The sequence below is a fragment of the Panthera onca genome, chromosome E2, assembly GCF_046562875.1.
Source record: "Panthera onca isolate mPanOnc1 chromosome E2, mPanOnc1 haplotype 2, whole genome shotgun sequence".
Taxonomy (NCBI): Eukaryota; Metazoa; Chordata; class Mammalia; order Carnivora; family Felidae; genus Panthera; species Panthera onca.
In genome coordinates, this window is record NC_138353.1 from 3,320,443 (window position 1) to 3,348,388 (window position 27,946).

The following is a 27,946-nucleotide window of genomic DNA, read 5'->3' on the forward strand; positions in this document are numbered from 1 at the left end:
TCTTGTTTTCATATCTTTATGTATTTTTTATTTCTTTTGAGAGAGAGAGAGAGAGAGAGAGAGAGAGAGAGCGAGCGAGCACACAAGCCAGGGAGGGGCAGAGAGAGGGAGAAACAGAATCCCCCCTCAGGCTCATCAAGGTCAGCGCAGAGCCTGCACGGGGATTGAACTCAGGGACTGTGAGATCCTGACCTGAGCCCAAGTTGGACATTTAACCGACTGAGCCCCCCAGTGACCGGAGGGCAGAGACTTCTGTACGTTCAGCCCCGCGCTCCGTCTGCCGCACATTAGAACAGGGTCTAGCACACATTCAGTGCTGGAGTGATACTGGCTTTCGGTGCATTCGTGTGGACGATGCTTCACTGTTTCGTCCGGCCCGTGTTGACCCCACAGTCTACGCTGAGCGAGGCTGGAAACCACAGGAAGCACCCCTTTGTCCTGGGTTGGTGGGGATGAAAGAATAGAGCGAAGGGGAGACAATCCTGTGGGGTGATGGCAAAGAGCCGGGGCGGGTGGGGGTTCGAGTTCTGACTTTGCCACGAAATAGAGTTGATAATACTTATTACTTCCTACGTGACGTGGGTGTGCTTATGTCTTCTGAGTACTGTGTGTGTGTGTGTGTGTGTGTGTGTGTGTGTGTGTGTGTGTGATCCCCACAACATCCTAGGAAACAGGTTCCATTATCTCCCATCTACACCTGAGGAAGTGCGGACACACACCCTTAGGGAATTTGTCTACGGTCACACAGCAGGTACCTGGTGGGGACGGGCGGAATCCGGGCCCTACAATCTACACCCTGAATCCTCTGGTGCTGGCTTCCCTGCGCAGCCACATCGTGAGTCTGTCTGCCCCTTGCTAGCTGTGGGACGCTAAGCAAATCACTCAACCTCTCTGTGCCTCAGTCCGGCCAGCTGTAACATGGGGATCGCAACACTGGCGGCGTTAAGGGAGAGCCCTCTCAGCGCCCGGCCAAGAGAGATGCGAGGTTGGGTGTCGATGGTGGCCTTTCTTCCCACGTGTGCTGGGATGGGAGGCGGCTAAGAGGGTCAGGGCAGGCTTCCTGGAGGAGGAGGGGCAGGCAGGCAGAGCTGAACCTGAAGGGCGAGTTTGGCAGCCCGAGGTGGCCGGGAGGGTGAGGGAAGAGTGTTCCAGGCCTGAGAGGCGGAGGGGAGGGGAGGGGAGGGTGTGCTGTGTGCGGCTCCCAAGGGTGCTGCAGGGGGAGGCAGGAGGGTCCCGTGCTTCTGTCTCCAGCTTCTGTCACTCCGGGTCCCTGTCACATCCATGCCACAGATACTTTCTGAGCTTGGTCCTGCCTGGGTTGGGGTGCACGGACAGGAGCAGGCCCCTTACCCTCGGCGAGGCAGGCGGAGCTGGGATTGGTGCCCACTAGCAGAGAACACAGAGGCTCAGAGTGGGGAGGCCACTAGCCCAAGGTCACAGTGGCCCTGGGCCATGTGACACAAATGCAGATCTAAGTCCAGGTCCTTTCTTCACGTGCAGGTGCAGGTGGAGAAGAGTGTCCTCACGGAGGCCTTGCCTGAGAGCCAGGGGCCAAGGCTGCAGGGTCTGAGGGAGGAGGGACTGGGGGTCTGGACTGCTGGGTCTGAGGGAGGAGGGGCTGGGGGTCTGGATTTCTGGGTCTGAGGGAGGAGGGGCCGGGGGCCTGGACTCCTGGATCTGAGGGAGGAGGGAGCTGGGGGTCTGGACTGCTGGGTCTGAGGGAGGAGGGGGCTGGGGTTCAGAATTCTGGATCTGAGGGAGGAGGGGGCTGGCGGCCAGGACTCCTGGTCTGAGGGAGGAGGGAGCTGGGGGTCTGGACTGCTGGGTCTGAGGGAGGAGGGGGCTGGCGGCCAGGACTCCTGGGTCTGAGGGAGGAGGGACTGGGGGTCTGGACTGCTGGGTCTGAGGGAGGAGGGGGCTGGGGTTCAGGATTCTGGGTCTGAGGGAGGAGGGACTGGGGGCCTGGACTCCTGGGTCTGAGGGAGGAGGGGGCTGGGGTTCAGGATTCTGGGTCTGAGGGAGGAGAGACTGGGGGTCTGGACTCCTGGGTCTGAGGGAGGAGGGACTGGGGGTCTGGACTGCTGGGTCTGAGGGAGGAGGGGGCTGGGGGCCAGGACACCTGGGTCTGATGGAAGAGGGACTGGGGGTCTGGACTGCTGGGTCTGAGGGAGGAGGGACTGGGGTCTGGACTGCTGGGTCTGAGGGAGGAGGGACTGGGGGTCTGGACTGCTGGGTCTGAGGGAGGAGGGACTGGGGGTCTGGACTCCTGGGTCTGAGGGAGGAGGGGGCTGGGGTTCAGGATTCTGGGTCTGAGGGAGGAGAGACTGGGGGTCTGGACTCCTGGGTCTGAGGGAGGAGGGGGCTGGGGGTCTGGACTCCTGGTCTGAGGGAGGAGGTGCTGGGGTCTGAGGGAGGAGGGGCTGGGGTCTGGACTGCTGGGTCTGAGGGAGGAGGGGGCTGGCGGCCAGGACTCCTGGTCTGAAGGAGGAGGGACTGGGGGTCTGGACTTCTGGGTCTGAGGGAGGAGGGGGCTGGGGGCCAGGACACCTGGGTCTGAGGGAGGAGGGACTGGGGGTCTGGACTTCTGGGTCTGATGGAAGAGGGACTGGGGGTCTGGACTCCTGGGTCTGAGGGAGGAGGTACTGGGGGTCTGGACTGCTGGGTCTGAGGGAGGAGGGGGCTGGGGGCCAGGACACCTGGGTCTGATGGAAGAGGGACTGGGGGTCTGGACTGCTGGGTCTGAGGGAGGAGGGACTGGGGTCTGGACTGCTGGGTCTGAGGGAGGAGGGACTGGGGGTCTGGACTGCTGGGTCTGAGGGAGGAGGGACTGGGGGTCTGGACTCCTGGGTCTGAGGGAGGAGGGGGCTGGGGTTCAGGATTCTGGGTCTGAGGGAGGAGAGACTGGGGGTCTGGACTCCTGGGTCTGAGGGAGGAGGGGGCTGGGGGTCTGGACTCCTGGTCTGAGGGAGGAGGTGCTGGGGTCTGAGGGAGGAGGGGCTGGGGTCTGGACTGCTGGGTCTGAGGGAGGAGGGGGCTGGCGGCCAGGACTCCTGGTCTGAAGGAGGAGGGACTGGGGGTCTGGACTTCTGGGTCTGAGGGAGGAGGGGGCTGGGGGCCAGGACACCTGGGTCTGAGGGAGGAGGGACTGGGGGTCTGGACTTCTGGGTCTGATGGAAGAGGGACTGGGGGTCTGGACTCCTGGGTCTGAGGGAGGAGGTACTGGGGGTCTGGACTGCTGGGTCTGAGGGAGGAGGGGGCTGGGGGCCAGGACACCTGGGTCTGATGGAAGAGGGACTGGGGGTCTGGACTGCTGGGTCTGAGGGAGGAGGGACTGGGGTCTGGACTGCTGGGTCTGAGGGAGGAGGGACTGGGGGTCTGGACTGCTGGGTCTGAGGGAGGAGGGACTGGGGGTCTGGACTCCTGGGTCTGAGGGAGGAGGGGGCTGGGGTTCAGGATTCTGGGTCTGAGGGAGGAGAGACTGGGGGTCTGGACTCCTGGGTCTGAGGGAGGAGGGGGCTGGGGGTCTGGACTCCTGGTCTGAGGGAGGAGGTGCTGGGGTCTGAGGGAGGAGGGGCTGGGGTCTGGACTGCTGGGTCTGAGGGAGGAGGGGGCTGGTGGCCAGGACTCCTGGTCTGAAGGAGGAGGGACTGGGGGTCTGGACTTCTGGGTCTGAGGGAGGAGGGGGCTGGGGGCCAGGACACCTGGGTCTGAGGGAGGAGGGACTGGGGGTCTGGACTTCTGGGTCTGATGGAAGAGGGACTGGGGGTCTGGACTCCTGGGTCTGAGGGAGGAGGGACTGGGGGTCTGGACTGCTGGGTCTGAGGGAGGAGGGAATGGGGGTCTGGACTCCTGGGTTTGAGGGAGGATGGGGGCTGGGGGTCTGGACTGCTGGGTCTGAGGGAGGAGGGGCTGGGGTCTGAGGGAGGAGGGCAGGGCTCGGCACAGGTGCCCCAGTCCCTGCCTCCAGGTGCTCCGAGGTCTGGAGCAGCAGGTGAGAAGTTGAGACCGAAACCAGAGCCTCCACCCTAGTTCTGGGTCCAGCGCCTCCTTCCTCCTTCTCCGGCCGCAAATGAGGCCCCTCCCTCTCTTCAAACCAGAGCAAGTGGCTTCCAAATACCAGTGGAGGCTCCCACCCCTGCGCAGTCTGACTCAGTAAGTCCTGGGCGGAGGCAGTGAACCCTGGAGACTCACCAAGGGAACCAGTCACTAGGAACCCGTTCCAAACCCTCGCCCGTCCCCAGGGTCAGCGCCTTTTGTGAAGTGAGCTGGAAAGACTCTGTGGGTCAGAGTTTGCTTGTGTCTCCAAACCGGGGTAGCTCCGTCACCGGGGACTGGATTGATTCTCTGGGTTGTGGGGGCGGGGGGGCCCAGGCACCACACAGAATTCCCCACTGGGGCTTGATCAGCTAAGCTCCCCCAGCGTCATATCTAAAAGCACCCCATCTCTCTCCTCGACCTCCCCTCCTTACACACTTGCCCACCTCCACGCCCCAACTGTAGGGTTTGCGGATGAATTCCTAGGACAGAGTGTTCTTGGGGGGACAAATTCACAGGAAATGTGAGGCGACAGCAGGTTTTTGGCAGATATAAATAAGGTGGGAGCTGTGTTTATTTACATATGTGTTAATTGACTTATTCGTTCGGTTAATGGTTCCTGAGACCCAATCTGTGCCCCACTCTCTGCCCTGAAGAAGAGAGTCTAATTGGGGGATGAGACTGTGCTGTCACGTGCACAAGTGAAGGTGGCACAGGGCTCTGCGTGTCCCCTGAGGGGGCCCTCATTTCAGCCTCATAGTGGATGTGTGAGCCAGTGAAAGAAGCCTTTCCTGGTTAACTGATGGCTGCACGGGGTTCTGAAGGGTGAATAGGAGTTTTCCTAGGACAGTGCAGCAAGGGATGACATTCTAAGTGTTGACACTGGTAGACGCAATGTGCCAGAGTCACGGAGTAGCAAATACTTAAGGACCTACTTTGTGCCAAGAGAGTTCTGAGTGCTGGCCAGACAAAGCCCCTGCCCTTGTGTCAGTGGGCGTGGCGGGAGACAGGAGATAAACAGGGAGGCACACACGTGAACAGACTCTCAGATCGTGGGAAGTGCCGTGGAGGAAAGAAAACAAAGGTGACGAGATGGAGTGACTTCGGGCAGGCAGGTGTGGTCACTCTATGGGTGGGGGGGGGGGGCGTAGTCAGGGATGGCCTCCTGGAGGAAGAGGCAGCTGGGGTTTGACCTGAATTTCGAGAATGAGTCAGGAATGTGCAGAGGGAATACCCTGGGGAGGCTGGTGGGTCAGGCCTGTAGGGGGTGTGTCTGGCCAGAGCATGTGACAGTGGAGTCCTGGTCATGGTGACGACTGTGACGGCAACAAACGAGAGGGTGGCCAAACTCCACCACGATGGGGTTGCCCCAAGCCTGGGTCTGGTTGGGGAGGTGACACCAACTCGGGGCTGCCCTAAGTGTGCAGAGCGAGGGGCTAGGTTTTTCCCTGCACATCCCCGGAGATGGGTCCACCCTTGTGTGGTACAGAGGGTGGGTCTGAGAACCCGCCTGGGCCCCACGGAGGAGGAGGGTGAGGGAGGGAGGCTGGTGGTGGGGCTGTTTATTCTTTGGGAAGGATGGAGGGAGGGTCAGTCTCCTGAAACAGGGAGGGGGGGAGGAGGTGGGAAGCTTGGCTCCCAGGCTGGCGGGAGGGGGCTTGGCCTGGGGGTGGGGGTGGGCAGCGGCCAGGAAGGGACTCAGACGATTTGAGTTTAGATCCCAGGGTGGGGCAGGTGATTCGCAGTCTATTTGGGTTTCCTCCTGAAAAACAAGCGTTGAGTCCTAGTACCTGCCATAAAGGCCAGTGGGGAGTGAGGTTTGAGGACAAGTAAAATGCTTAGAACAGGGCTCAAGGCTCAGCCTCCAGGAAAAAGAGATAGAGGAGCCATGAACCTATAGCTGAATGACCCAGGTGACACGCGGGAACCAGGAACAGCTCGGCAGCTGGCTCTACATTCTGTTCTGACATCCAAAGCAACCAACAGCCTCAGCACCCCGCACCACCCCCCACCTCGCTCGGAGCCCCCAGTGACCGCTCGTGTATCAGAGACATTCATTCATTCATCCAACAAATGTTTATCAAGCATCTACACCAGGAGCCATTCTAGGGACCAGGGAACTCAACAGCCCCAAACCTGCCTTGTGGAGTTTATATTCTGGTGGAAAACAAAATAAAAAGTCACCTGTTTAGAATGTCAGTGGTGATAGTACCGTGAAGGAAAATAAGGCAGGGGAGGGGGCCGGGGAGGGCCCAGGAGGTGCTCTGGGGATACTACTGAAAAGTCATAGTGTGGTTGGGGAAGGCCTCGCTGAGGTCCTCACTCAAGGGAGGGAGTGAGGTGTGGAGATGCCAGGGGAAGGGTTTCCAGGCAGGGGCAACAGCCAGTGCAAAGGTCCTGAGGCAGGGGCTTGTCTGGTGTGCATCAGCAAGGTCAGCATATCTGGGGCGGAGCGGGTGAGGGCAGAGGGGTGGAACGTGAAGACAGAGGGATGATGAGGGTAGATCGTGGGTTCCCAAGGTCACTGTAAGGACCAGAGAGACTGAGGGTGCTATACAAGTGTTTTGACCAAGTTTCTTTTCTTTTTTTTTTTAAATTGACATAAAATTAACCATCTTAAAGTGAACAACCCAGTAGCATTTCGTGCTTTCTCAGTGTGGGGCCACCATCACCTCCATCTAGTTCCAAAATATTTTATTGCTCCTTGGGGCATCTGGGTGGCTCAGTCGGTTAAAGTCCAGCTCTTGCTTTTGGCTCGGGTCAATCTCCGTGGTTCGTGAGATCAAGCCCCATGTTGGGTTCTGTGCTAACAGTGCAAAGTCTGCCTGGGATTCTCTCTCTCCCTCTCCCTCTGCCCCTCTCCTGCTTGTGGTCTCTCTCTCTCTTAAAAATAAATGAAAACTGGAAAAAAACCATTGTATTGCCCCCAGATAAAACCCTGTACCTGTTAGCAGCTACTACCCAGACATTAACAGTGAACATAAACATTTTTGCTTTATCCTTCTCCTGTCTCTCTCTCTCCTTCTCTTTCTCTCCCACGCTTTTTCTGAACTATTTAAAAGTGCTTTGCAGCCCTGATGTCCTTATACCCCTAAAAACTTTACATGTATTTCCTAAAAACAGGAGACAGAGATTGAGAGAGAGAATGAATTTGGGCCACCCCGCCCCCATAGGGAAAGCAAAGGGCTTTGTGGGAGAAGTCTCTCAGCACCTGGGACAGCACCCGGGACAGCACCCAATGCTTATCAAGAATTTACAAACCCCAACAACAATCCCCCAAAGAGAGTTTCTAAACACCGTGGGTGTGTCTGGGAACCAGGTGGGAGGTCCTCAGGGGAAGGAATTTGCATGTATTATTTTCTGTGTAATAACAACATTAGCAGGCAGCAATGTTCTGGCACTTACTGTGTGTTAGGTCCTTGTGATTTACTTGATGTCATCCTTCCAGACTCTAATGAGCTGGGAAACCATGGACCACTGCTTGTTTCTGTAAATAAAGTTTTATTAGAGCACAGCTATGCTCATTTGCGTGCACCTTGTCTACGGTGGCTTTCCTGCTATAATGGCAGAATAGTTGCAATAGGGACCATACGGCCCATGAGGATGAAATTATTTATTATTTGTCCTTTGCAGAAAACCCTGCCCTTGAGGTAGATGCTATTAGGAGCCCAGTTTACATAAGAGGAGAAAAAGGCTCAGACAGGAAATGCTGTATTCAGAGCTGAGAGAACCAGGGACGCCTGGGTGGCTCAGTTGCTTAAGCATCCAACTTTGGCTCATGTCATGAGCTCACAGTCCACGAGTTCAAACCCTGCATCGAGCTCTGTGCTGACAACACGAGCCTGCTTGGTGGGATTCTCTCTCTTTCCCCCTGTCTCTGCCCCTCCCCCCTCTCAAAAACCAAAACAAAAAAAAAAACCAAACAACAACAACAACAAAAACCAAAGAAATTTGAGAGCACCAGCATCTGAACACACAGTGCTCATCTTCTCTCTCCTCCTCTTGGGACCTCCTCTTTTTTTTTTTTTTTATTTTAATTATGGAAAAATACACATGACATAAAATTTACTATCTTAACCATTTTTAAGTGCATAGTTTAGGGGCGTTAAGTACATTCACGCTGCTGTGCAACCATCCCGCCATCCGTCTCCAGAACGCTTCTCATCTTGCAAAACCGAAATTCTGCACCCACTATACACAGACTCCCCATTTCCCTCTACTTCCCAGCCTCCCGCATCCACTGTCCTACTTTCTGCCTCTATGATTTTGTCTCCTCTAGGGACCTCACATAAGTGGAATCATATGGCATTTGGGTTTTTGGGACTGGCTTACTGCACGTAGCATGGCGTCTTCACGGCCGGATAATACTGCATGTGTATACCAGATTTTGTTCATCTACTCATGCATCACTGGCCACGTGGATTGCTGTGCCCATGCTCTTAGCCACTGCCCTCCCAATACTCCTCATGGGATGCTTTCACAAGGAAGAAACCATTATCCAAGAACAACGAGAAAAGACAGATGAACAGAAAGTGAAAAACAGTGAAATCAGCCGTCATTGCCTGGCAAAGATCCTACGCAGAATATTATACTTTTTTTTTTTTTAACTCTAAAAATATGCACATTGGTATATAAACTTAAAAACAGAGAGAGATAATCAGCCTGCCCTCTCAGCTCCCCATACTGGTGGTTAAGTAAGTAAGTCATGGGTTTCTTCTTCTTCTTTTTTTAATGTTTATTTTTGAGAGAGACAGAGAGAGACAGACAGTGAGCAGGGAGGGGCAGAGAGAGAGAGGGAGACACAGAATCTGACAGGCTCCAGGCTCTGAGCTGTCAGCACAGAGCCTGATGCAGGACTCGAACTCATGCTCCACAACGAGATCATGACCTGAGCCGAAGTCGGAGGCTTGACCGACTGAGCCACCCAGGCGCCCCCAGGAAGTCACGGGTGTTCTTAAACATTTGAGCCTGATAAAGCTGAACGCAGAGTCTGTCCGGAGACACACACAGATGAATTAATTTCACTGTCAGCGTCAGGAGGTCTGTGAGGGCAGCAACCTTGTCTGTTTTGTTGCTGGCTTCCCCAGGGTATAGTTCAATGTCTGGGACACAGTAGGTGCTCATTAAAAAATTGCTGAAAGGAATACAGAAGAAGGACTAGTAGAGAGCAGGACCATTCTACTACTGACAGGCCTTGAGGTTGCTTTTACTCGCTTCCGGCATTTTGTTACTACACAGAGACAGGGCTGTGAGGAACATTTTCCTGTGGATCTTTCTTTCCAAATGACTAATTCTGTCTTAGCACAAATTCCTACGGGAGGAATGACTGGCTCAGAGATATGCACAAACGTTTGTGCCATGTATCGCTGAACGGCTTTCGGGCAGGTCGTCCTAATTGAAACTTCCGTCAGCGGGTGTGACTGTGTGTTTAACCACATCCCTGCCAACACCGGGCATGAGCATTGTCTCGATCTTGCCAATCTGATAGGTGGAAAATATCATTTTGTAATTATCCTAATGAGCATTTGTTTGCTTCCTAGAAAGGCCGAGTAGTTTCGCGTGTGTGTTGACTTTACTTCTTTGCAAACTGCCCCTCATACCCTTTGCCTATGCTCCCCTCTCCTTGTTGCAGATTCATAAGAGCTCTTTATATATGAAGGATGTGAACTCTTTGCCATGTGGTGGGTAAGAGGAGCCAGAAATTGGGAGAAGGAAAGTCACTGCTCAAGGCACACATCTAAGAAGGAGACCAGGAATTTGACGCACGATCTGTGTAGGTCAGGGTCTGGGGTTCCTTAGCACAGCCTCAATGGCACCTTCCCCTTTCCCACGCCTTGTTCCCTTCATGGCCCAGGAGCCCCAAGTTCCCACAGTCTCAGAAAGGGGAGAGGCTTTTCACCAGACTCAGCCACCTTTGCCACATCCCTATTCTTGCCCTACAAACCTATTCGTTGGTGGGTTGTGTAGATTAAATACACATAGTAGGTACTCAATAAATAGTTGCTGGTATTATTGTTTACTTTTTCTTTTAAAATTTCCCTTTAGCCACATCTCTTGACAGCTGCCTCTCCCTTCAAGCCAACCTCCTGTCATCCCAAACGTGCATCTCTCTCCAAACAACTTGCCTCATGACTCTTAGACTTTATATACGCTGTTACACCTATCTGGTTGCCCTTCTTCACTTGTTTCACTTGCCAAACTCCTATGCATCCTTCAAAACCCTATTTGGGTTTCCCCTCCTCTGGGAACTTTTTCCACATTCCTAGGCTGAGTCTCCAATCACAGATCCTGGACCCAGGGCTGTTGTGTTCCCTTTGGGTGCCCTGTGTCTAAGAGGGCATATGGAACTCACAGTTTTCAGGGCACTACAGAAATGAGCAACATCACCCCAAGGGGGAAAAATCATTAGCTCCAAACTACAAAAGCTACAGACCCAAAGTGAATACATTTCATTCTATACCTACAAAACGTTACATCAGATTTGTCGTCCAATCCAATATTCAAAAATCTCTTGGGACATTTGGAAACAATTTATCAGCCAGATTTTTCTCACCTCCTAAGAATTCTCAAGCATGTCTGTTGATTGCAGACAAATGCGATCTAATCATAAATCAAATGAGTTACTTGCGGTCAAGTAATTTCCAAAACCAAGTTGTAAACCAATTTTCAGTTTTTCTTTCAGTCAGCTTTATTGTGGGACGATTTACATGCAATAAAATTCACTATTTTTAAGTGAACGTGCTGGTAACATTTCACAAATGTATGTAGTCATGCGTATAACCGCCAGTAGGGTTGCCACAGAGACTATTTCCAAAACCGGAAGAAGTTCCCTTTCTGGTGATCACTTCCTCCACCCCTGGCCCCGCAGATCCTGTCTTCCCCTATAGTCTTGCCTTCCCTGGAATGCCTCTAACTGCGGTCACACGGCATGCAATCTGGTGTCTGGCTTCTTACATTCAGAATGATGCTTTTGTCCTTCATCCGTGTTGCGGCAACTGCCAGCGGTTCATTCTTTTTATGCAATAACGACCCATTGTATGAATTTACAATAAATTATCCAGGGGTCCAAGCCTCCAGCCCCTCTTCCCTCAGACCCAGCAGTCTAGATCCCTAGACTGCCTCAGACCCAAGAGTTCTGACCCTCATCCCCACCTCCCTCAAACCAGGAGTCCAGGCCCTGGCCCTTCCTCCCTCAGACCCAGGAGTCCAGGCCCACAGCCCCTCCTCCTTCAGACCCAGGGGTCCAGACCCCCACCACCTCCTCCCTCAGACCTGGGGAATTCTGATCCCCGGACGCTTCTCCTTCAGAACTGGGAATCCAGTCCCTACCCCCTCCTCGGTCAGACCAGGAGTCCACGCCTTGATCTCCTTCCTCAAGGACCCCAGGGGTTTGGGAACCCCCAAGGTACTAAATCCTAGTTTCTAAGCACTGAAGTTCTCAAATTCTCTCATAATGTCTGTGAGGAAGGTACTACTGGTGAACACGCATTTTAGGTGGGAAACAGGCTGACATATCTGAAAGACACACAGAGGAGGACAGCCTGGAAGCGGTGGCAGAAACCGCAGCAGCAGGATCGTAACCCTCGTGTTACAGAAGAACCCCGCCGCGCCTGGTAGCTGAGCAAATTTGACTTCATTGGACCCGCGCACTGGCCCAGCCCCTCATGCCCCGCCCCTAGGCCACGGCCACGCCCACCGCCCCGGAAACTACCATTCCCAGCCGCAGCGGCGCCAGGGCCCATTCTCATAGGTCCCGCCTTGGAAGCCCCGCCCCTAGAAGCCCCGCTCCCGAGACGCCCCGCCTCTTCCCGGAAGCCTGAGTCCCAGACGGCCAGGCCTTCCCCACGTGGGTCGCGGGCTGAGCGGTCCCAGGGGCGATCCAGCGGCGGATCTGGGGGAGGGAGGCGGGGCTCCGCATCCGACCCCCGCTCCTACCCGGCATGAACCGCTACCTCCTGCCGCTCTCCGTGCTGGGCACGGTGGCGGGTGGCGCCGTGCTGCTCCGGTGAGTGCGCTCTGCTGGTGGGCCGCCGGCAGCCGCGAGGGGGGAAGGCTGGGGAGAGGTTGCTTGGTGGTCGCCGGCCTAGGACTCCTCCAGCTCACCCGACCAGCCCCGCCCCCAGACAGTGTTGGGGGGCAAACCTAGGTAGGCCCCCGTGGGCAGGTCACAGCCCAAGGTCACTCCGAGGAAGGGGGCGGATCCGGGCCCTCGTGAACCTGCTGGTCTAATTGCTTCCGTGCTTGTCATCGATTATTGAATCCGTCCTGCGGACACTTATTGAATGGTCTCCGTAGTCATGTGCTGGCCCTGGTGCAAGGAAAATGTGTGCCACCTTAAGCTCTCTTATCCGAAATCGGAGACGCAAACTGAATTGCCCAACACAGTGCATGACCAGATTGAACTGCATGGATTATATACTTGTCTCTCCTGGGCGAACCCACAGAAAACCCAGCGAACCCAGTATTCCATAGCAGCACTGCCTCGGAGAGCTTCCGATGCTGATGGAAGTGTTTTATATTTGTGCTGTTCGTTATGATAGATAGCACTTAAAGTATAGTTGCATCGTGCCTGTAATTAACAATATGGTGTTATATTGTACACTCAAGAACTTATTAAGAGGGTGTAAATCACGTTAAGTGTTCTTACCGCAATTAAAAAGAAAAGAATTAGTAATATATAATTCCTTTTTTTCAGAGAGAGGGAGAGAGAGGGGGTCGAAGTGAGCAAGGGGCAGAGAGAGAGAGGAGAGAGAAGCAGGGCTCACCCAAAGTGGGGCTCGTGTTCATCCCAAGAGGGCCTGGAGCCCATGCCATGCGGGCGGGGACTCAAACTCACAAACTATGAGATCATGATCTGAGCTGAAGTCAGACGCTTAATGATCAAGCCACCTAGATGCCCAGCAATATGTAATTTAAAAAAAAAAAAATTTGTTTATTTTTGAGAGGGAGAGGTGCAGGAGTAGGGGAGGGGCAGCGGGAAGGAGAGAGGACCCTAAGCAGGCTCCACGCTCAGCACAGAGCCAGTGGAGGGGCTTGATCTCAAGACCGTGAGATCAGGACCAGAGCCAAAATTGAGTCGGACGCTCAACTGACTGAGCCACCCAGGCGCCCCAGCAATATATCATTTTATTACAGTTACACAATACAAGAGATTGGCTGGGAGGCCTGAAAGTGATTGGAAAAGTATGGCTATTTATTCTTCATTATTTTTAAAAAGTTTATTTGTTTAAGTAATTGCTACACCCAACGTGGGGCTTGAATTCACGACCCCAAGATCAAGAGTCGCTTGCTTTTCCAACTGAGCCAGCCTGGCGCCCCTATTTTTTTTTTTTTTAATGTTTTTTAATCTTTATTTTTGAGAGACAGGGTGCGAGCAGGGGAGGGGCAGAGAGAGACGGAGACACAGAATCCGAAGCAGGCTCCAGGCTCTGAGCTGTCAGCACAGAGCCCGACGTGGGGCTCGAACCCACGAACCGTGAGAGCATGACCTGAGCCAAAGTCGGACGCTCAACCCATTGAGCCACCTGGGTGCCCCAGAGGTGCCCTTATTTTTAATTTAAATAAAAACTTAGCCCCAGGTGGCTGGTGGTTTCCGTCTTGTACAGCTCCCTTCTCTCATATGGAGATGGCATTGTTTGGCCAGTCCCCCACTGGTGACATTCAGTTTCCAGTATTTGGCTTCTGTGGGATATGGGTAAAGAATAAGGGTCCCCCTGCCCCCCAAAGATGGGCACGTCCTAATGCTCAGAGCCTGGGAATATGGTCCTTTACCTGTCAAAGGGGACTCTGCAGATGCCATTGAGTCAAGGACCTTGAGATGGGGGGGTTGTCCAGGTAGGTCCACCGCAATCACAATGGTCCTTCCGAGTCAGGGACTTGAAGACACTGTACGGCTGACTTTGGGGACAGGAGGGGCCAGGAGCCGGAGGGGCCAGGAGCCAGTGGGCACCTCTAGAAGCTGGAAGAGGCATGGACCGGCCTCTCCCCTAGAGCCTCTGGAAGGAACACAGCTCTGCCAACACCCTGCCCTTATCCCAGTGAGACCTGTTTCGGGCGCCTGCCTGCAGAGCCCTAGATCACGCCAGCAGAGTTTAAACCCCCTGAGCTTGTGGTGACTGGTTCCAGCGGCCACAGGAAACGAACACAGCGGGTCTTCATGAAGTACTGATTGTCGTAGAGGCTCCCCTACACCTGGCCCTGCTGAGCCCTTTCTTTACCTGTGACGTCACAGTGGCCCCCATGCAGTCACCAGATGTCCTTTCCGTCTTTCGGTTTGGGGAACACAAGCTCATGTCGGCACCTGCAGCAAAGGGTGCAGATGGACAGAACTGACGACGTGGCTTCTCGCTTTCAGAGACTATGTTGCCGGAGGGTCCTGTCCCAGCAAGGCCACCATTCTCGGGAAGACCGTCATTGTGACCGGCGCCAACACGGGCATCGGGAAGCAGACCGCCTTGGAGCTGGCCAAAAGAGGTGAGGCCCCAGCGGGCACCTGCTTTCCCTGCCCGAGGCTTGGGGTGTGAGGTCTGGTGCTGGAGGGTTTGCGTTCCTGGGGGACGCTAAGGCCATCTGGTTGTCCAGGTCCAAAGTCATGTCGGCTTAGGCCGGAAAGGTTCTCCTCTCTGAACACGGTGAGGGAGACTCTGGGTCTCCGAGGAGGCTGTGGACACCCAGCGGTTTCTGGTGTTGGCTTTTCTCTTGGTGCCGGCCTTGAGCTCCCTTACGGTAGTCGACTCCGTCCTGATGGCTGGCTTGGGGCCTGGGTCAGAGGCTGGGGGTGAGGATCTGGCTTCAGGCTCTTCCAGGCTTACTGGTCGGGCGTTTTGTAGGAGGCCCCTCGGTCTGGGTCCGGTCAGTTTTTCTCCTGGTCGGACTGGGGTCCTGGCGGACTTCCGGGAGGGAGGACTGCCCCGCTCAGCACGTGAAGGTCTCCTTCCAAGTTACAATCAGTGGACTTCCTGTCAGGTCAGGCACCGGAAAAGGAGGAGTCAGGGATTTGCGTCTGAGCTGCTGGAGGACCAGAGCCACCGCTGGTGGGGGCGGGAAGGCTGTGGCGGGGCAGGCTTGAGGGCTGCGGGAGATCGCAAACTTTCTGTGGGCTTGACGGGCTGGGGTGGCTGGGGAATGGGTCCTGGCGGGCCAGGCCGGAGTGGGGTCTACCCCTGTCCACCCCTGAGGTGAGAGCGGTGGGGGCCGTGATGGGCAGCCCCCCCCCCGGCCCTGGGGTTTCCCCAAGGAGGGGGCACGTGCCCCCCCCAGGAGAGGGTGGACACTCCCACCGTGGTCCCGAGGTCCCGAGGCAGCAGAGGATGAACGGATCCGCGTCCCATGAGTTCCCTTGTGGAGCGTGTGAGGGACAGCGGGGCCCAGGGGCGGGCGGGTAAGCCACACACATCCACGCGGTCCGCACCGTGGCTGCTTGTCCTTCTTCAATCCCTGGTTCTTGTCATTTTTCTAATTTTTTTTTTTATGGCCGTATTGAGATTTAATCCACGCAACACACAGGTTACCCACTTATCCTTTTTTTTTTTTTTTATCTTTATTTATTTTGAGAGGGAGTATGTGTGCACGCAGGGGAGGGGCAGAGAGAGATGGGGAGAGAGAGAATCCAGAGAAGGCTCTGAAGTGTCAGCATAGGGTCTGATGTGGGGGCTCAAACCCATGAACCGTGACGGGAGATCATCATCTGAGCTGAAGTCAAGAGTTGGACACTTAACCGACCGAGCCACTGAGGCGTCCCCCGAGGGGAGGATTTAAAAACTATTCTTTATCTCGGGTGCCTGGGTGGCTCAGTCGGTTGAGCGTCCGACTTTGGCTCAGGTCATGATCTTGAGGTTCGTGAGTTCAATCCCTGCGTCGGGCCCTGTGCTGACAGCTCGGGGCCCGCAGCCTGCTTAGGATTCTGTGTCTCCCTCTCTCTGCCCCTCCCCCACTCATGCTCTCTCTCTTTCAAAAATAAATAAACATAAAAAAAAAAAAAGATTAAAAAAAATATATTCTTGATCCTGTCCTGGGCTTCCAGGAGGCAACATCATTCTGGCCTGTCGGGACATGGAGAAGTGTGAAGCAGCAGCAAGGGACATTCGCAGGGAGACCCTTAATCACCACGTCAGCGCCCGGCACCTGGACTTGGCCTCCCTCAAGTCCATCCGAGAGTTCGCGGCGAAGATCACCGAAGGTAGGAGGGAGGACGCCGGCCTTGAGGGGCGCGGTGGGGTGGCCAGGCTTTGAGGAGTGAGTTAAACCAGCCAAGTCCTAGGGCTACCGTGGGGTGTTGGTAGACCGTGGCCCGTGTTTTCGGACAGGGGCAGACGTCTGCGGGCGAAGATGATACGCTTTTTATCTCTTCTGGCCATGTTAACGTATTTTACGTGTCAACCGTTTACGTAAATGGTTGGAAGAACTCAAAAGAGTGATCTTTCTGGATATGTGGACATTGTATGGAGGTCAGATATCAGTGCCTGTAAATAAAGTTTTATTGGCACACAGTCATGCCCGTTAGTTTACGTATCATCTGTGGCCGCGTTAGTCCCGCGACGGCGGAGTTCAGTAGAGACAGACGGTATGGCCTGCAGAGCCAAAAGTGTTCAGTCTGGTCCTTTACAGGAGAAGCTTGCCCTTCGGAAAACGAACTCCTTCGGCATCAGATCCCCCAGACGCAGAGGCCCGGATGAGGTTGGAAGTACCGGGGGATGAGGGATGAGTTAGCCTGGTGAAGGGCAATGGTGCCGACTCTCCACGGGTTCCTGAGGCTCCCTGGCTCTCTGGGGTGGCGGGTGACGCCCGGGACGCAGCGAGGAGTCGGATCCAGGCTCTGCGCGGGGTCCTGTGTGGGGCCACGGCCGCGACGATGGGCACAGCACAGGGTACCCGGCCCTCACGCTCTCTTTGCTGGGTGTTTCTGCACATCCGGGGACTAGGCTGACATTTTTCTGCACCGCATCACACTCGTGACTCTCTCGTCTTGCTTCCCACCCGATGTCCTCAGAACTGGTTTACGTCCTTATGTTTGGGAACAGGAATGACATTTACGGGAGGAAACGTTCAGAAAGTACAAACGGGGATACAGCCAACCATCTCCCTGCCGCTAGCTCCCAGACACCTTCTTCCTCAGACGTATTCGGTGCACCCCTTCTTGGGTGTCCTTCTGGAGACTGTGTTTTTTTTTTTTTTTTTTTTTTTTTTTTTTTTTTTTTAATTTTTAATGTTTATTTTTGAGAGAGGGAGACACAGAATCCGAGGCAGGCTCCAGGCTCCAAGCTGTCAGCACAGTGCCGGATGTGGGGCTCGAACCCACAAACCATGAGACCATGATCTGAGCCGAAGTCGGACGCTCGACCCACTGAGCCACCCAGGCGCCCCTGTTAGTGCGTTTCTGAAGCAAGCAGATATATATACCTGCCCTGGGCCTTTTTGATATAATCGGAGCATGTCATACATGTGGTGCTTTTTCTCCCCTGTTCTACCCAGCAGGTTTTAGTGTTTTCCCTTTTTAGAGGGGGAAATGAATCAGAGCAAAGCTGTGTGCCTTGGCCAGGGTAGAGCCAGGGGATTTGAACCTTCATCTGATGGTTCCAGGTAGTTCTGTGCTACCCCCTCCACCATCAGATAAAGAACGAAATAGAGGTTCTGTTTAAAAGGTGCTGGATAACTAGTCTGTTGTTTCTACTGAACCTAAAAACCACTTTGAGAGTGTTGTGGGTTCCACTGTGTCCCCTCAAAAGAAGATGTGTTGGGATCACAGCCCCCAGGACCTCAGACTGTGACCTTATTTGGAGACAGGGTCTGTACGGAGGTATCCAAGTGAAAGTGAGGGCAGCAGGGTAGACCCTACTCTGGTATGACTGGAGTCCTCGTGGAGAGGGAGGTGAGGACAACAGACAGATGCCGAGGGAAGAGACAGAAGGCGGACAGTTGTTTACGGGCTGGGAAGAGAGCCAGGAACAGATTGTCCCTCACGGTCCTCAAAAGGAGACAATCCTGAGACCCGCTGATCCCGGACTCCCCGCCTCCAGAGCTGGGACGCAGTATGTTTCCGTGGCCCGTTGTTACGCGGCCCTAGCTGACTGATACAGGGAGGAGGGTGCTGTTATTCGTCCCATTTTACAGACAAGGAAACAGGCCCAGGAAGGGACGGCCGCTTGTGCCTGTGGAGAGGCAGGGCTGGGAATCGGCTGCCTGCTGAGCTGGGATTCCCACGAGTAACCCCCCCCTCCAGTTTCAGGCCCCGAGGCCCCTGCAGATGTGGCCTCTTCCCTTTTCAGAAAACGTCTCTGAGCTGCAGGTGGGGCGTGTCTGTTTTCAGAATATAGCAAACTGGTTTGAGGCCGCAGTTTCTTCACGGTTGTGGAGGCCAGAAGTCCAGGATCGAGGTGTCAGCAGGGCGGCACTGTTCTTGAGACAGGACAGTCCCTCCTGCGTCTTCCAGATTCTGGGGGTGGCCCTCGGTCCTCGCAGGCGCATCGCTCAGTTTCTGCCTCCGTCCCCACAGCACATTCCCCCCGCGGGTTGCTGTCTGAGTCCTGTTGGTTTAGGGCACCAAGATGACCTTATCTTAACTGGATAACTTTTGCAAAGACTCTTTGCAAAATCAGGCTGTGTTCCCAGACTCCGGCTGGGCGTGAATGTCTGGGGGACAGTGGTCAGCCCAGGGCAGGGGGTGCTGTCCCCCCAGCTGCGCTCGTGCTTCACGCAGGCGTGGGACTGACGCGTTTGCCCTCACCCCTGTCCTCCAGAGAAAGAGCGCGTGCACATCCTGATCAACAACGCGGCTGTGATGCGGTGCCCCCACTGGACCACCGAGGACGGCTTCGAGATGCAGTTTGGCGTTAATCACCTGGGTGAGGCCTCAGGCTGCGGGCTCCGTGGGGTCCACGTCGGCCTGGGATGTGAATGGGATCCTCTGTGGGTCCTCCTCACTCTCAAGGGCAGCTGGGCGGCCGCTTATGGGGTTACCAGCAGCTCAGGGAGTTGCCTGCTGACAGCCGGGTGCTCTGCCAGTCCTTCAGATCCATCATCCGTCTCGGCCTTTTGACCCCTTGTCTGTCCTCCAGTCTGTCTGTCCTTCAGTTACTCTGTCCACCTGTTGTCACCCTGAATGCAACAGGGGTTCCCTTAGCAAGGGTGAGGAGGAACTAGGTACTGGGCAGGTGCCAGTCACTGGATTAGGGCCCACCCTCATGACCTCATTTTCACTTGATTGCCTCTGCGAAGACCCCTCTCTCCAAATAAGACCACATGCCGAGGTCTTGGAGGGTCATAACTCACGTAACTATCACTCGGTGTCCTATTGGCTGGGGCCCAGTCACATGACCGATGCTGGTGCAAGGAAGTCTGGGAAATGTAGTCCTTCACCGGGCAGCCCTGGGCCGGGCTGAAAATTCTGTTGCTGAAGGAGAAATGGAGGAAGGATTTGGGGAGATGGAAGGCGGTCCGTCCACCAACCGACCTCATAGGATTCGTGCAGAGCTTGATGTTGGGCTGGATCTTTCTTTCCTGCGGGGCCGCCCTGCTCACTATAGGACATTTATTTAGGAGCGTGCCTGGCTGGCCTCCACCCACCCGATGGCCAGAGCACCTCTCTCTGCAGTTGTGACGACCACAACCTCTAGGTGTTGCCAGAGGTCCCCTGGGGGATGGATCTGGCCCCTGTCCAGAGCCACGGGTTCCTGGGAGGGTCACACAAGGTAATGTTTTCAGTATGGTCCTATGTGCCAGGTAAGAATTCAGGGAAAATTGCCTTTTTGTTGTCCTGCATCCAGGTCACTTTCTCTTGACGAACTTGCTGCTGGACACACTGAAAGCCTCGGCCCCTTCGCGGATCATCAACCTCTCGTCCTTGGCCCACGTCGCAGGTCACATGGACTTTGATGACTTGAACTGGGAGAAGAGGACGTACGACACTAAAGCGGCTTATTGCCAGAGCAAGCTGGCCGTCGTCCTGTTTACCAAGGAGCTGAGCCGGCGGCTGCAGGGTACGTGTGTGGCGAGCCTCGCCGGCCTCTCTCTTCCTCTAGCTCTGCGCCTGGAACAGTCCTCCTGTGATGCTGGGCCCATGGGAGGTCAAGCACGGGTCTCAGAACAGAGTAGGTGGAGGCGGGACACGCACGGCACCATGTTCACCGGTGCCCGAAGCAGACGTCACTGGTCCGTCGTGGCATTCTCCCCGGCTCCTCCTGCACCGGCACCTAAGCCTTTGGTGCTCTGGGCTAGCGGTCCTCAACCGTGGGTGAGTCGGCACCCCTGGAGACATTCGGCAGTATCTGAAGACCGTTGGGGCAGTGGAGGTGGGGGGAGCGTTGCTGCTGGCATGCAGCCGCCCAGCCTGCCACGGACAGGATGAAGAACGATCTGACCTCAGCGTCCAGGGGGCCGAAGTCGGAAGGTCCGCCCTGTGCCCTTGCTTCTCAGAGAGCATTTGTGGACCAGCCACGTCCATTCAGCCAGGAGCTGGCTGTAACTAGCCTCTCAGGCCCCACCCCGAGCCACCGCCTCAGATTTCTCAGGGGTTGGGGGTGGGGGTGGGGGTGGAGCCCGGCAGCTGGGGGCTCTCAGGCCCTCCGGGGGATTTTCACGTACGTTCAGGTTCGGGAGGCCCTGTTCTAGGCAGTTACGTGACAGAGCTGCTTTGCAAGATGAAACCACTTGCTGTGGAAGTTTCCGAGCAAGGGGGGGTGATGTGGATTCAAGGGGAGGACGCGGAATGGGATGGCCCTGGAGCCGAGGGCGGGCGGCATCAGCCTTCCAGGTGGGGCGTGAACCTGGTGTCTGCTCACCCCCTCGTCCCTCTCCTTCCCTCTCCCGTCAGGCACGGGTGTGACTGTCAACGCTCTGCACCCCGGCGTGGCCAGGACGGAGCTGGGCAGACACACGGGCATGCACAGCTCTGCCTTCTCCAGCTTCACGCTCGGTAAGCCCCCTCCTGGCCTGCGGGCCCTTAGCCGAACCCCTGCCCGCCCCGCCTGGGGCCCAGCTCCCTTCAGCGTATCAGTCAGACCCTGCAGAGAAACAGAATAAGATATATGCAGATGCTCGGAGAGACCTGTCTTGAGGGATCGGCTCGTGCATTTACGGAGGCTGAGAAGTCCCCGTGATCTGCCCTCTGTCTGCTGGAGGCCCAGGAGAGGTGGTGGTGTATGCCGGTCCAAACCCAGAGGCCTGTCAACCAGGGGAGCCCTGGTGTCAGTCCCAGCCCGAAGGCCAGGGGCCCTGGTGTCTGAGGGCAGGAGACGGATGTCCCAGCTCAAGCAGAGAGAGGGCAGAATTGGCTCTTCCTCCAGCTTTTTGTTCCGTTTGCACCTTCAACTAATTGCACGGTGCCCACCCACCTTGGTGAAGGGTGATCTCTTTACTCCTTCAGAGAGTATCTCATGCTCAGAGACTCTCTCCGGGGCTTGGCTCTGCCCCCTCCCTCGTATCTTCCGGGGTACTGAGAACGAGTTACTGGTACATGTGGATCCAGCCTGCCATCCTTGGAAATAGCCCCAGGAAACAGGCCAGATCCTGCTCGATGAGAAAACCGGGTCTCAGAGAAGGAGACCATGGAGCGGACTCCTGGTTGTGCCTGGGGTGGCTCAGCTTCACCCCAAATGAGCTTTGCCACCCAGGGAGGCATCCTCCCCTCCCGGAGCCTGTTTCCTTAACGACAAAGCGAGGGCCATAACAGCACGCTCCTCACGGTCGTGAGGATGAGATGGCCCTTAAAAGAACCGGCAGAGGGTCTGACCCAGCTTTAGGCTGAATAATTAGAACTTTAGAGCTAGTCCTGAAAAACATTTCGTGGGTGGGTGCCGGATATCAAGGATTCTAAGTTGAGGCTGGCGCTGGAGACATTTCATAAATAAAAGTTATTTTAAGCAAGAGGAGGTAGGGTAAGGACTCAGAGCTCAAGGAGAGGAGGGAGAGCTCCCGTGTTCTTGGGGAAAGCTGGAGAGGCTTGCTGGGGGAGGCAGCTTTGGGGCTGGTCTCTGGCCCAAAGGTGGCTGGGCAGTGCCGGGGAAGGGAACCCCTGGTGGAGGGAACCTCGGAGGCAAAGGCCTGGAGGTGGGCCGTGTGGGCCTGCGGTCCGACTTTTGGCCTCTGTGGGCCCTGGGCATCGTGGTGGAGGCGTTGGGCTGTTTGTGTCCTCCTCCCAGAACGTGTGTGGACTAATTGCCCTGTGGGCTCCTTGCAGGGCCCATCTTCTGGCTGCTGGTCAAGAGCCCCCAGCTGGCAGCGCAGCCCAGCACATACCTGGCCGTGGCAGAGGAACTGGAGGGCATTTCTGGAAAGTACTTTGATGGATTCAAAGAGAAGCCTCCAGCCCCTGAAGCTGAGGATGAGGAGGTAGCCCAGAGGCTTTGGGCTGAAAGTGCTCGCCTGGTGGGCTTGGAGCTGTCTGCTGGTTCCTCTCCTCAGTGAGGGGACAGCCCCTCCCAGAATAACCTTTGGGAGCAGGTGTCAAAAGCACGCGGGAGGCTGAATCACCTTGGATGCAGCAGCCAGACCAAGGCTGGCTGCTCTGTCTGCAGCACCCTCTAGGTGGCAGTGTTTGCCAAGGAATTCTGGCTGCCACGCCTACGTCACCCTCTAGGTGGCAGTGTTGGCCAAGGAATGTTGACTGCCATGCCCACGTCACCGTCTAGGTGGTAGTGTGGACCCCACAGGTCCAAGACCCACCAGTGCTGGCACTCGTGCCCACGGCACCCTCTAGGTGGCAGTGTTGGCCGTGTGAGCCTCAAGACCAAGGTTGTCGTGCGCGCAGCGCCCCCTAGATGGCAGTATTGCTCAAGGACCAATGGCCGGTACGTCCACACCATCCGGTAGGGATCCCTCGTGGCTCTTGCCTCCTCTCAGGCACAGTGGACCCGGCTGCAGGTGCACACCTGGCCCATCGGCCGGCAGGGGCACGGGGCCATCAGACACCTGCCTTGTGCATGTCACTGGGAACTGCTGAGGGAGGAATCCGCTCCCTCTGCAGTCGCCGCGGCAGGAGAGCCAATGACGGCCACGGTGCCGAACTGTACACCCCTGGGAAAGCTGTCAGCCGGACAGGATCAAGTTCATGGTTCCCTGCGGGACCGTGCCCACCCGCAGTCGCCTGTCCGAGCCTCGGTTTCTCCCACCGTAGAATGTGCAGAATAACTTGACTACCTCCTAGGATGGTATGGTGGTGGGTGAGTTATCGTCCGGCGTGGTGAGTGGCAGCTGTGTGTTCCTTGCTGGCACCAAAAAGCTCGGTAATCAAGATACGAATACCTTAACGTTAAAAAAATGTGACATTTGAGGTACGTGGGGAGCCCAGGGATGCCGTTCCCCGTCCACAGAACAGCGAATGATCGTGCCCCCGATGCCAGCGATGCCGAGGGAGGGAGTGGAAAGGCATTAAAGACGGCCCAAAGCCTTAGAAGTACAGTTAGTTTTCTTTCTGTTACCACATCAGACCACAACAGCCGAAGGGTACGTTTGGGATGAACGGACTCCGGTTGGCACCTTCCAGCACGGACCCCAACGATCCCCACCTCCCCCTGTTCATGTCCTTCTTACCCTCTGAGAGAGGGCTGGACCTAGCTACTCACTTCCAGCAAAAACAATGCAGCCAAGCTGACGGAACAGCCGGTTCTGTGGTCAGGCTACTGATCGGCATCTGTCGTGCTGGCCCTCGCCCTGCCTCGCCGAGAGGAGCTGTGAGCTGTCCTGTGCAGACATCCCAGGGGCCGGGATGGCCAGAGAGGAGCTGAGGCCTCAGTGCAGCAATCCAGGGGCAGGTGTGAACACCAGGAGGTGGGAATCATGTTGGGGGGGGGGGGGCGGTTACCCTAAGAGCCTGTCCACCACAGGGATACACCCCCCCCCCCCACATACATACATATGTGTGCGTGTATCCTCATAAAATCTGTGTATTTCTCCCTGTGGGATCAGGGAAAATACTTCTTTTTTTTATTTTTAAGAAATTTACATCCTGGGCCCCTGGGTGGCTCAGGTGGTTAAGCATCCGACTTCGGCTCAGGTCATGATCTCACGGTTCGTGAATTCAAGCCCCACGTCTGGTTCTGTGCTGACAGCTCAGAGCCTGGAACCTGCTTCGGATTCTGTGCCTCCTCCTCTCTCTACCCCTTTCCCGCTCACACTCTGTCTCTCTCTCTCTCTCAAAAATAAATAAACATTAAAAAAAATTTAACATCCAAGTTAGTTGACATACAGTGTAATGATTTTCAGGAATAGAATTTAGTGATTCATCACTTACATATAACACCCAGTGCTCATCCCAACCAGTGGTCTTAATGCCCCCTTGCACATTCAGCCCATCCCCCCCCTTCCCCAACACCCCTCCAGCAACCCTCAGTTTGTTCTCGGTATTTAAGAGTCCCTTCTGGTGTGTCTCAGGGAAAGTACTTCTGGTAGTCCGGTAGTCTGAGCGTAACCTCAAAACCTCCGGTTCTCCAAATATATGTGTAGGATTTGCCCGGAGGTGATGGTATTCGCTAACATAACCACAGTACAATGACCAAAATCCAGAAAATAATACTGACGATGCTAGGATCTCACATCTAATCTACAGACGTTGAAGTTTTATCAATGGTAATGTCCTTTACAGCGCAAAAGAAAACCACCGAAATTCTTTTCTGACCCAGTAGCCAATCCAGAATCACACGTTACATCACTTGTCCTGTCTCCTTAATCCGCTTTAAGCTGAACCGTCTTCCTCTTTCATGAGTGGGACGCTTCTGAAGAGTCCTGGCCAGGTATGTTATAGAAGGTGCTTCAGTTTGGGTTTGTCTGTGACTTCTCTGTGAGTAGATCATGGGTGAAGCAGCCTCCGGGGGGGGGGGGGGGCGGGGGGGGCAGAGCCCCACAGGGCAAAGGGCACGGAGCCGTGCTATCTGGGGACGTCACTCCCTGCGCCTCCACCCGCTCGGCAACGTCACTCCCTGCGCCTCCACCCGCTCGGCAACGTCACTCCCTGCGCCTCCACCCGCTCGGCAACGTCACTCCCTGCGCCTCCACCCGCTCGGCAACGTCACTCCCTGCGCCTCCACCCACTCGGCAAGCGGAAGCTCCTGCACAGACTTCCTGGCTCCCTGCTGCCCAGTTTGGGTGGGTTTCTCAATCGTGGTGCCTTATCTCTGTGTATCTGGGCAGCAGGCACGTGGAGGTGATTCGAGCAAGACCAACCAGACCCTCTCCCTGAATCTGGATCTCGAGGGGGCTGACACCAGGACCGATAAGGTTTGTCCCAAAGAGGTCTGTCGGCTCCTGGCCCCTGCACCCTGGCTCCTATCTGTACCAGCTTCGTACGGCTGCTCTGACAAACGAGCCCAGACTGGGTGGTTCACGCTCCAGAGTTCTGGAGATCAGAAGTCCAGAACGGGTCTCTGGGCTAAGGTCAAAATGTCACCAGGGCTGCATTCCTTCCGGAGGCTCAAGGGGAGGATCTGCTTCCTGCCTTTTCCCGCTTCTAGGGGCCCCCACATTCCTCGCCTCGTGGCCCTTCCTCCGCCTTCAGGGCCAGCAATGACAGGCCAAGTCCTCACACGGCCATCTTTCTGGCTCTCCCTCTCCCCCGCTTTTAGGAACTTGGTGAGGCTATTCGGCCTGCCCAGTGATCCGGGACCACCTCTCTCCTTTACACCGGCTCAAGAGCAACAATTCCATCTGCCCCCTCGATGCCCCTTTGCCACGTAAAGTAACAGGTTCTCGGGATTTGGGGCAGCCACCGTTCTCCCTGGCGCCCCATCCTCTCCAAAACCCGCTTCCTCGGCCTTTCCCAGGACCATGAGCTTCCCTGACACTTCCCATCAAGTCCTCCTGTTTCTATTAAAGCAAAATTGGCATCATCAGTGTTGCAAGGAAGTCAAGTGAAACGAGCACATGTTACCACTAACTCCCCACTACTGCCTCTTTAAAAACAAAACAAAAAACAAAACCCCAACAACCCGGGGAGGCACCCACCTGGCTTGGTTGGAAGAGTGTGAGGCTCCTGATCTTGGGGTTGTGAATTTGAGCCCCACTTTGGGCGTAGAGTTTACTTAAAACCAACCGACCAACCAGCCAACGAACCCTGGAGTGTCTTAGCAAGAAGAGTTGGAATCCAGTCTGATGCAGAAGCCCACATTCGTGGCAGGGGGCTACAGGCCTAAATGGAAGGAGCGTGAAGGCCAGCCCACTGGGGTGGCCGCTCCCACAAGAACCTAGCTCTTACGGAGACAAGTCCAACTCGGCCTGGGGTTGATTCTAGCCACAGAGCCTCACAAGCAACATCCGCTTCCTTTCCGGAACTGAGAAACCACAAGGACCGTGGGCGTTGACTCACGAATAACGTAACCCCCGCTACTCTCCTGAAAGCTTTGAGGTGATTCATAACTCTAAACATAGCCCCCAGATAGATGAAAGATGATCAAAACTGGCCTAGAAAAACTTCAAACCCACACAAGTCCACAGAGAGGATGGTGGCAACGTAATAAGCAGACTGAAGAGCGAATCATGAGGGTAATGCTTTGGGGATGTTTTTTTTTGTTTTGTTTGTTGTTTTAAAGAAACCCACGACCATGTCAGACCCTTCAGACTGCTGTTTGGGCTTTGGGGATTCGGCCAGGCTCTGTGGGCCGCCCATGCCTGCTATGAGAGCAGACAAGCAGCATGTGAGCTGGGCTGATATTCACCCCAGTCACAAGCAAGAAGGGACACTATTTCATAGCAGCACAAGTCCAGAAGTAAGGCAGGCTTTGGGCTCAGTGATGCAGCCAAGCTTCCTTCTGCCTATCTGACCATTTGACAAAGTCAACCTCATCCCGAGGCTGGACCTCTAGCCCGTCAAAGCGTGAACCCCTGAACGATCTGTCCAAATCTGAGCTAATTTGGAAAAAGTTACGTTGCCGACAAAATGAAGGATCCCGAGATCGCTCTAGATTATCTGGGGGGCGGAGAGCCCTAAATCCAGCGACAGGTATCCTTACAAGAGATGGAAGGGGAGGGGACATAGAGCAGAGAGGAGGAGGCCGTGAGCAGACAGGGCGGTGAGTGGAACCATCAGCCTCAAACCAGGGAGTGGGGGGACCCCAGAAGCTGCCACAGGAGACACAGGACAGACGCCCCTCGAGGCTCTGAAGGTTGTGTGGCCCTCCTGACACCTTCATTTTGGACTTCTGGATGTTATTTTAAGCCACCGAGTTGAGATTAATTTAAAACGACAGCCAGAGGACACTAGTTCAGTGTCTTTGGGGTCACAAGACACCCATTTGGACCACTTCTTTCTCGTGTTCTGTTCGGTGGCACAGAATGGAGAGCTTCTCTTTGTCTAATGGGTTCATCTCTGCTTATGTGCTCATCTCAAAACCCTTAAAACCCCTCCTTCCCCCAGGGAATGCCAAGAAAGTAATGGACGAAAAGCAGGCTTCCCGACACCAGCGCTGTTAACATTTGGGGCTGGATAATTCTTGGCTGTGGGGCAGGGGGCGCCTGGGGCCTGGCACTGTGGGATGTTGAGCAGCATCCCTGGTCTCTACCCACCAGGATGCCTGTGGTACCCTGCCGCCCCTGCCGGTGTGACCACCCAAACAGCCAGATGTCCCCTGGAGGGAAGTCACCTTCAGTCGAGAACCCCTCGTGCAGACCCGTGCGGACCCCTTTCTGGGCTGTGAGCGGAAGGAGCCGCCGGCGGATGACCACGACCGTGGATCTAAGCACCAGCCTCGCACATCACAGCCACTTGCTGTCACCTGTGCTATTGGGAGGGCGTGTGGGTGAAAGGCAGGCACCAGGGGACTCGGTGGTTTTAGAACTTGACGGACCCTCATGGAAACCACTCACAAGGCAAGGAGCGGTCTGTCCTGATGGCGACGTGAACCGTAGGAACAGAGTGACCGCTCCGGCAATTTCCCGTTGAAGACGTGCCACGAAACCCAGAGTCCTCTAGAGCAGTTGGAAGAGGGTG

At 55.5% G+C, this 27,946-nt stretch overlaps 1 protein-coding gene across 2 annotated transcripts; it reads left to right on the forward strand.

The window, feature by feature from the left end:
- Positions 1-11,838: 11,838 nt before the first annotated feature.
- On the forward strand, positions 11,839-24,159 carry RDH13 (retinol dehydrogenase 13). Of its 2 annotated transcripts, XR_009615612.3 has the most exons (8): positions 11,839-12,040; positions 14,390-14,508; positions 16,058-16,213; positions 18,771-18,875; positions 19,797-20,009; positions 20,843-20,944; positions 22,208-22,606; positions 22,727-24,159. XR_009615612.3 is itself a non-coding variant. In XM_060652611.3 (7 exons), exons 1-7 carry the CDS (start codon positions 11,976-11,978, stop codon positions 22,432-22,434), a joined length of 987 nt encoding a protein of 328 aa, XP_060508594.3. In that variant the 5' UTR covers positions 11,839-11,975; the 3' UTR covers positions 22,435-24,159. The 2 variants fall into 2 exon arrangements, 1 of the variants encoding a protein (XP_060508594.3); XM_060652611.3 differs by having other exon boundaries at positions 22,208-24,159.
- Positions 24,160-27,946: the final 3,787 nt, after the last annotated feature.

Excerpts from the sequence above, each read along its gene's own strand:
- RDH13 (XM_060652611.3), top strand. The coding sequence starts at position 11,976 with ATGAACCGCTACCTCCTGCCGCTCTCCGTGCTGGGCACGGTGGCGGGT. Across the intron at positions 12,041-14,389 it reads GGTGGCGCCGTGCTGCTCCG|AGACTATGTTGCCGGAGGGT; the intron begins GTGAGTGCGCTC and ends TCTCGCTTTCAG. Across the intron at positions 20,945-22,207 it reads CTTCTCCAGCTTCACGCTCG|GGCCCATCTTCTGGCTGCTG; the intron begins GTAAGCCCCCTC and ends GGCTCCTTGCAG.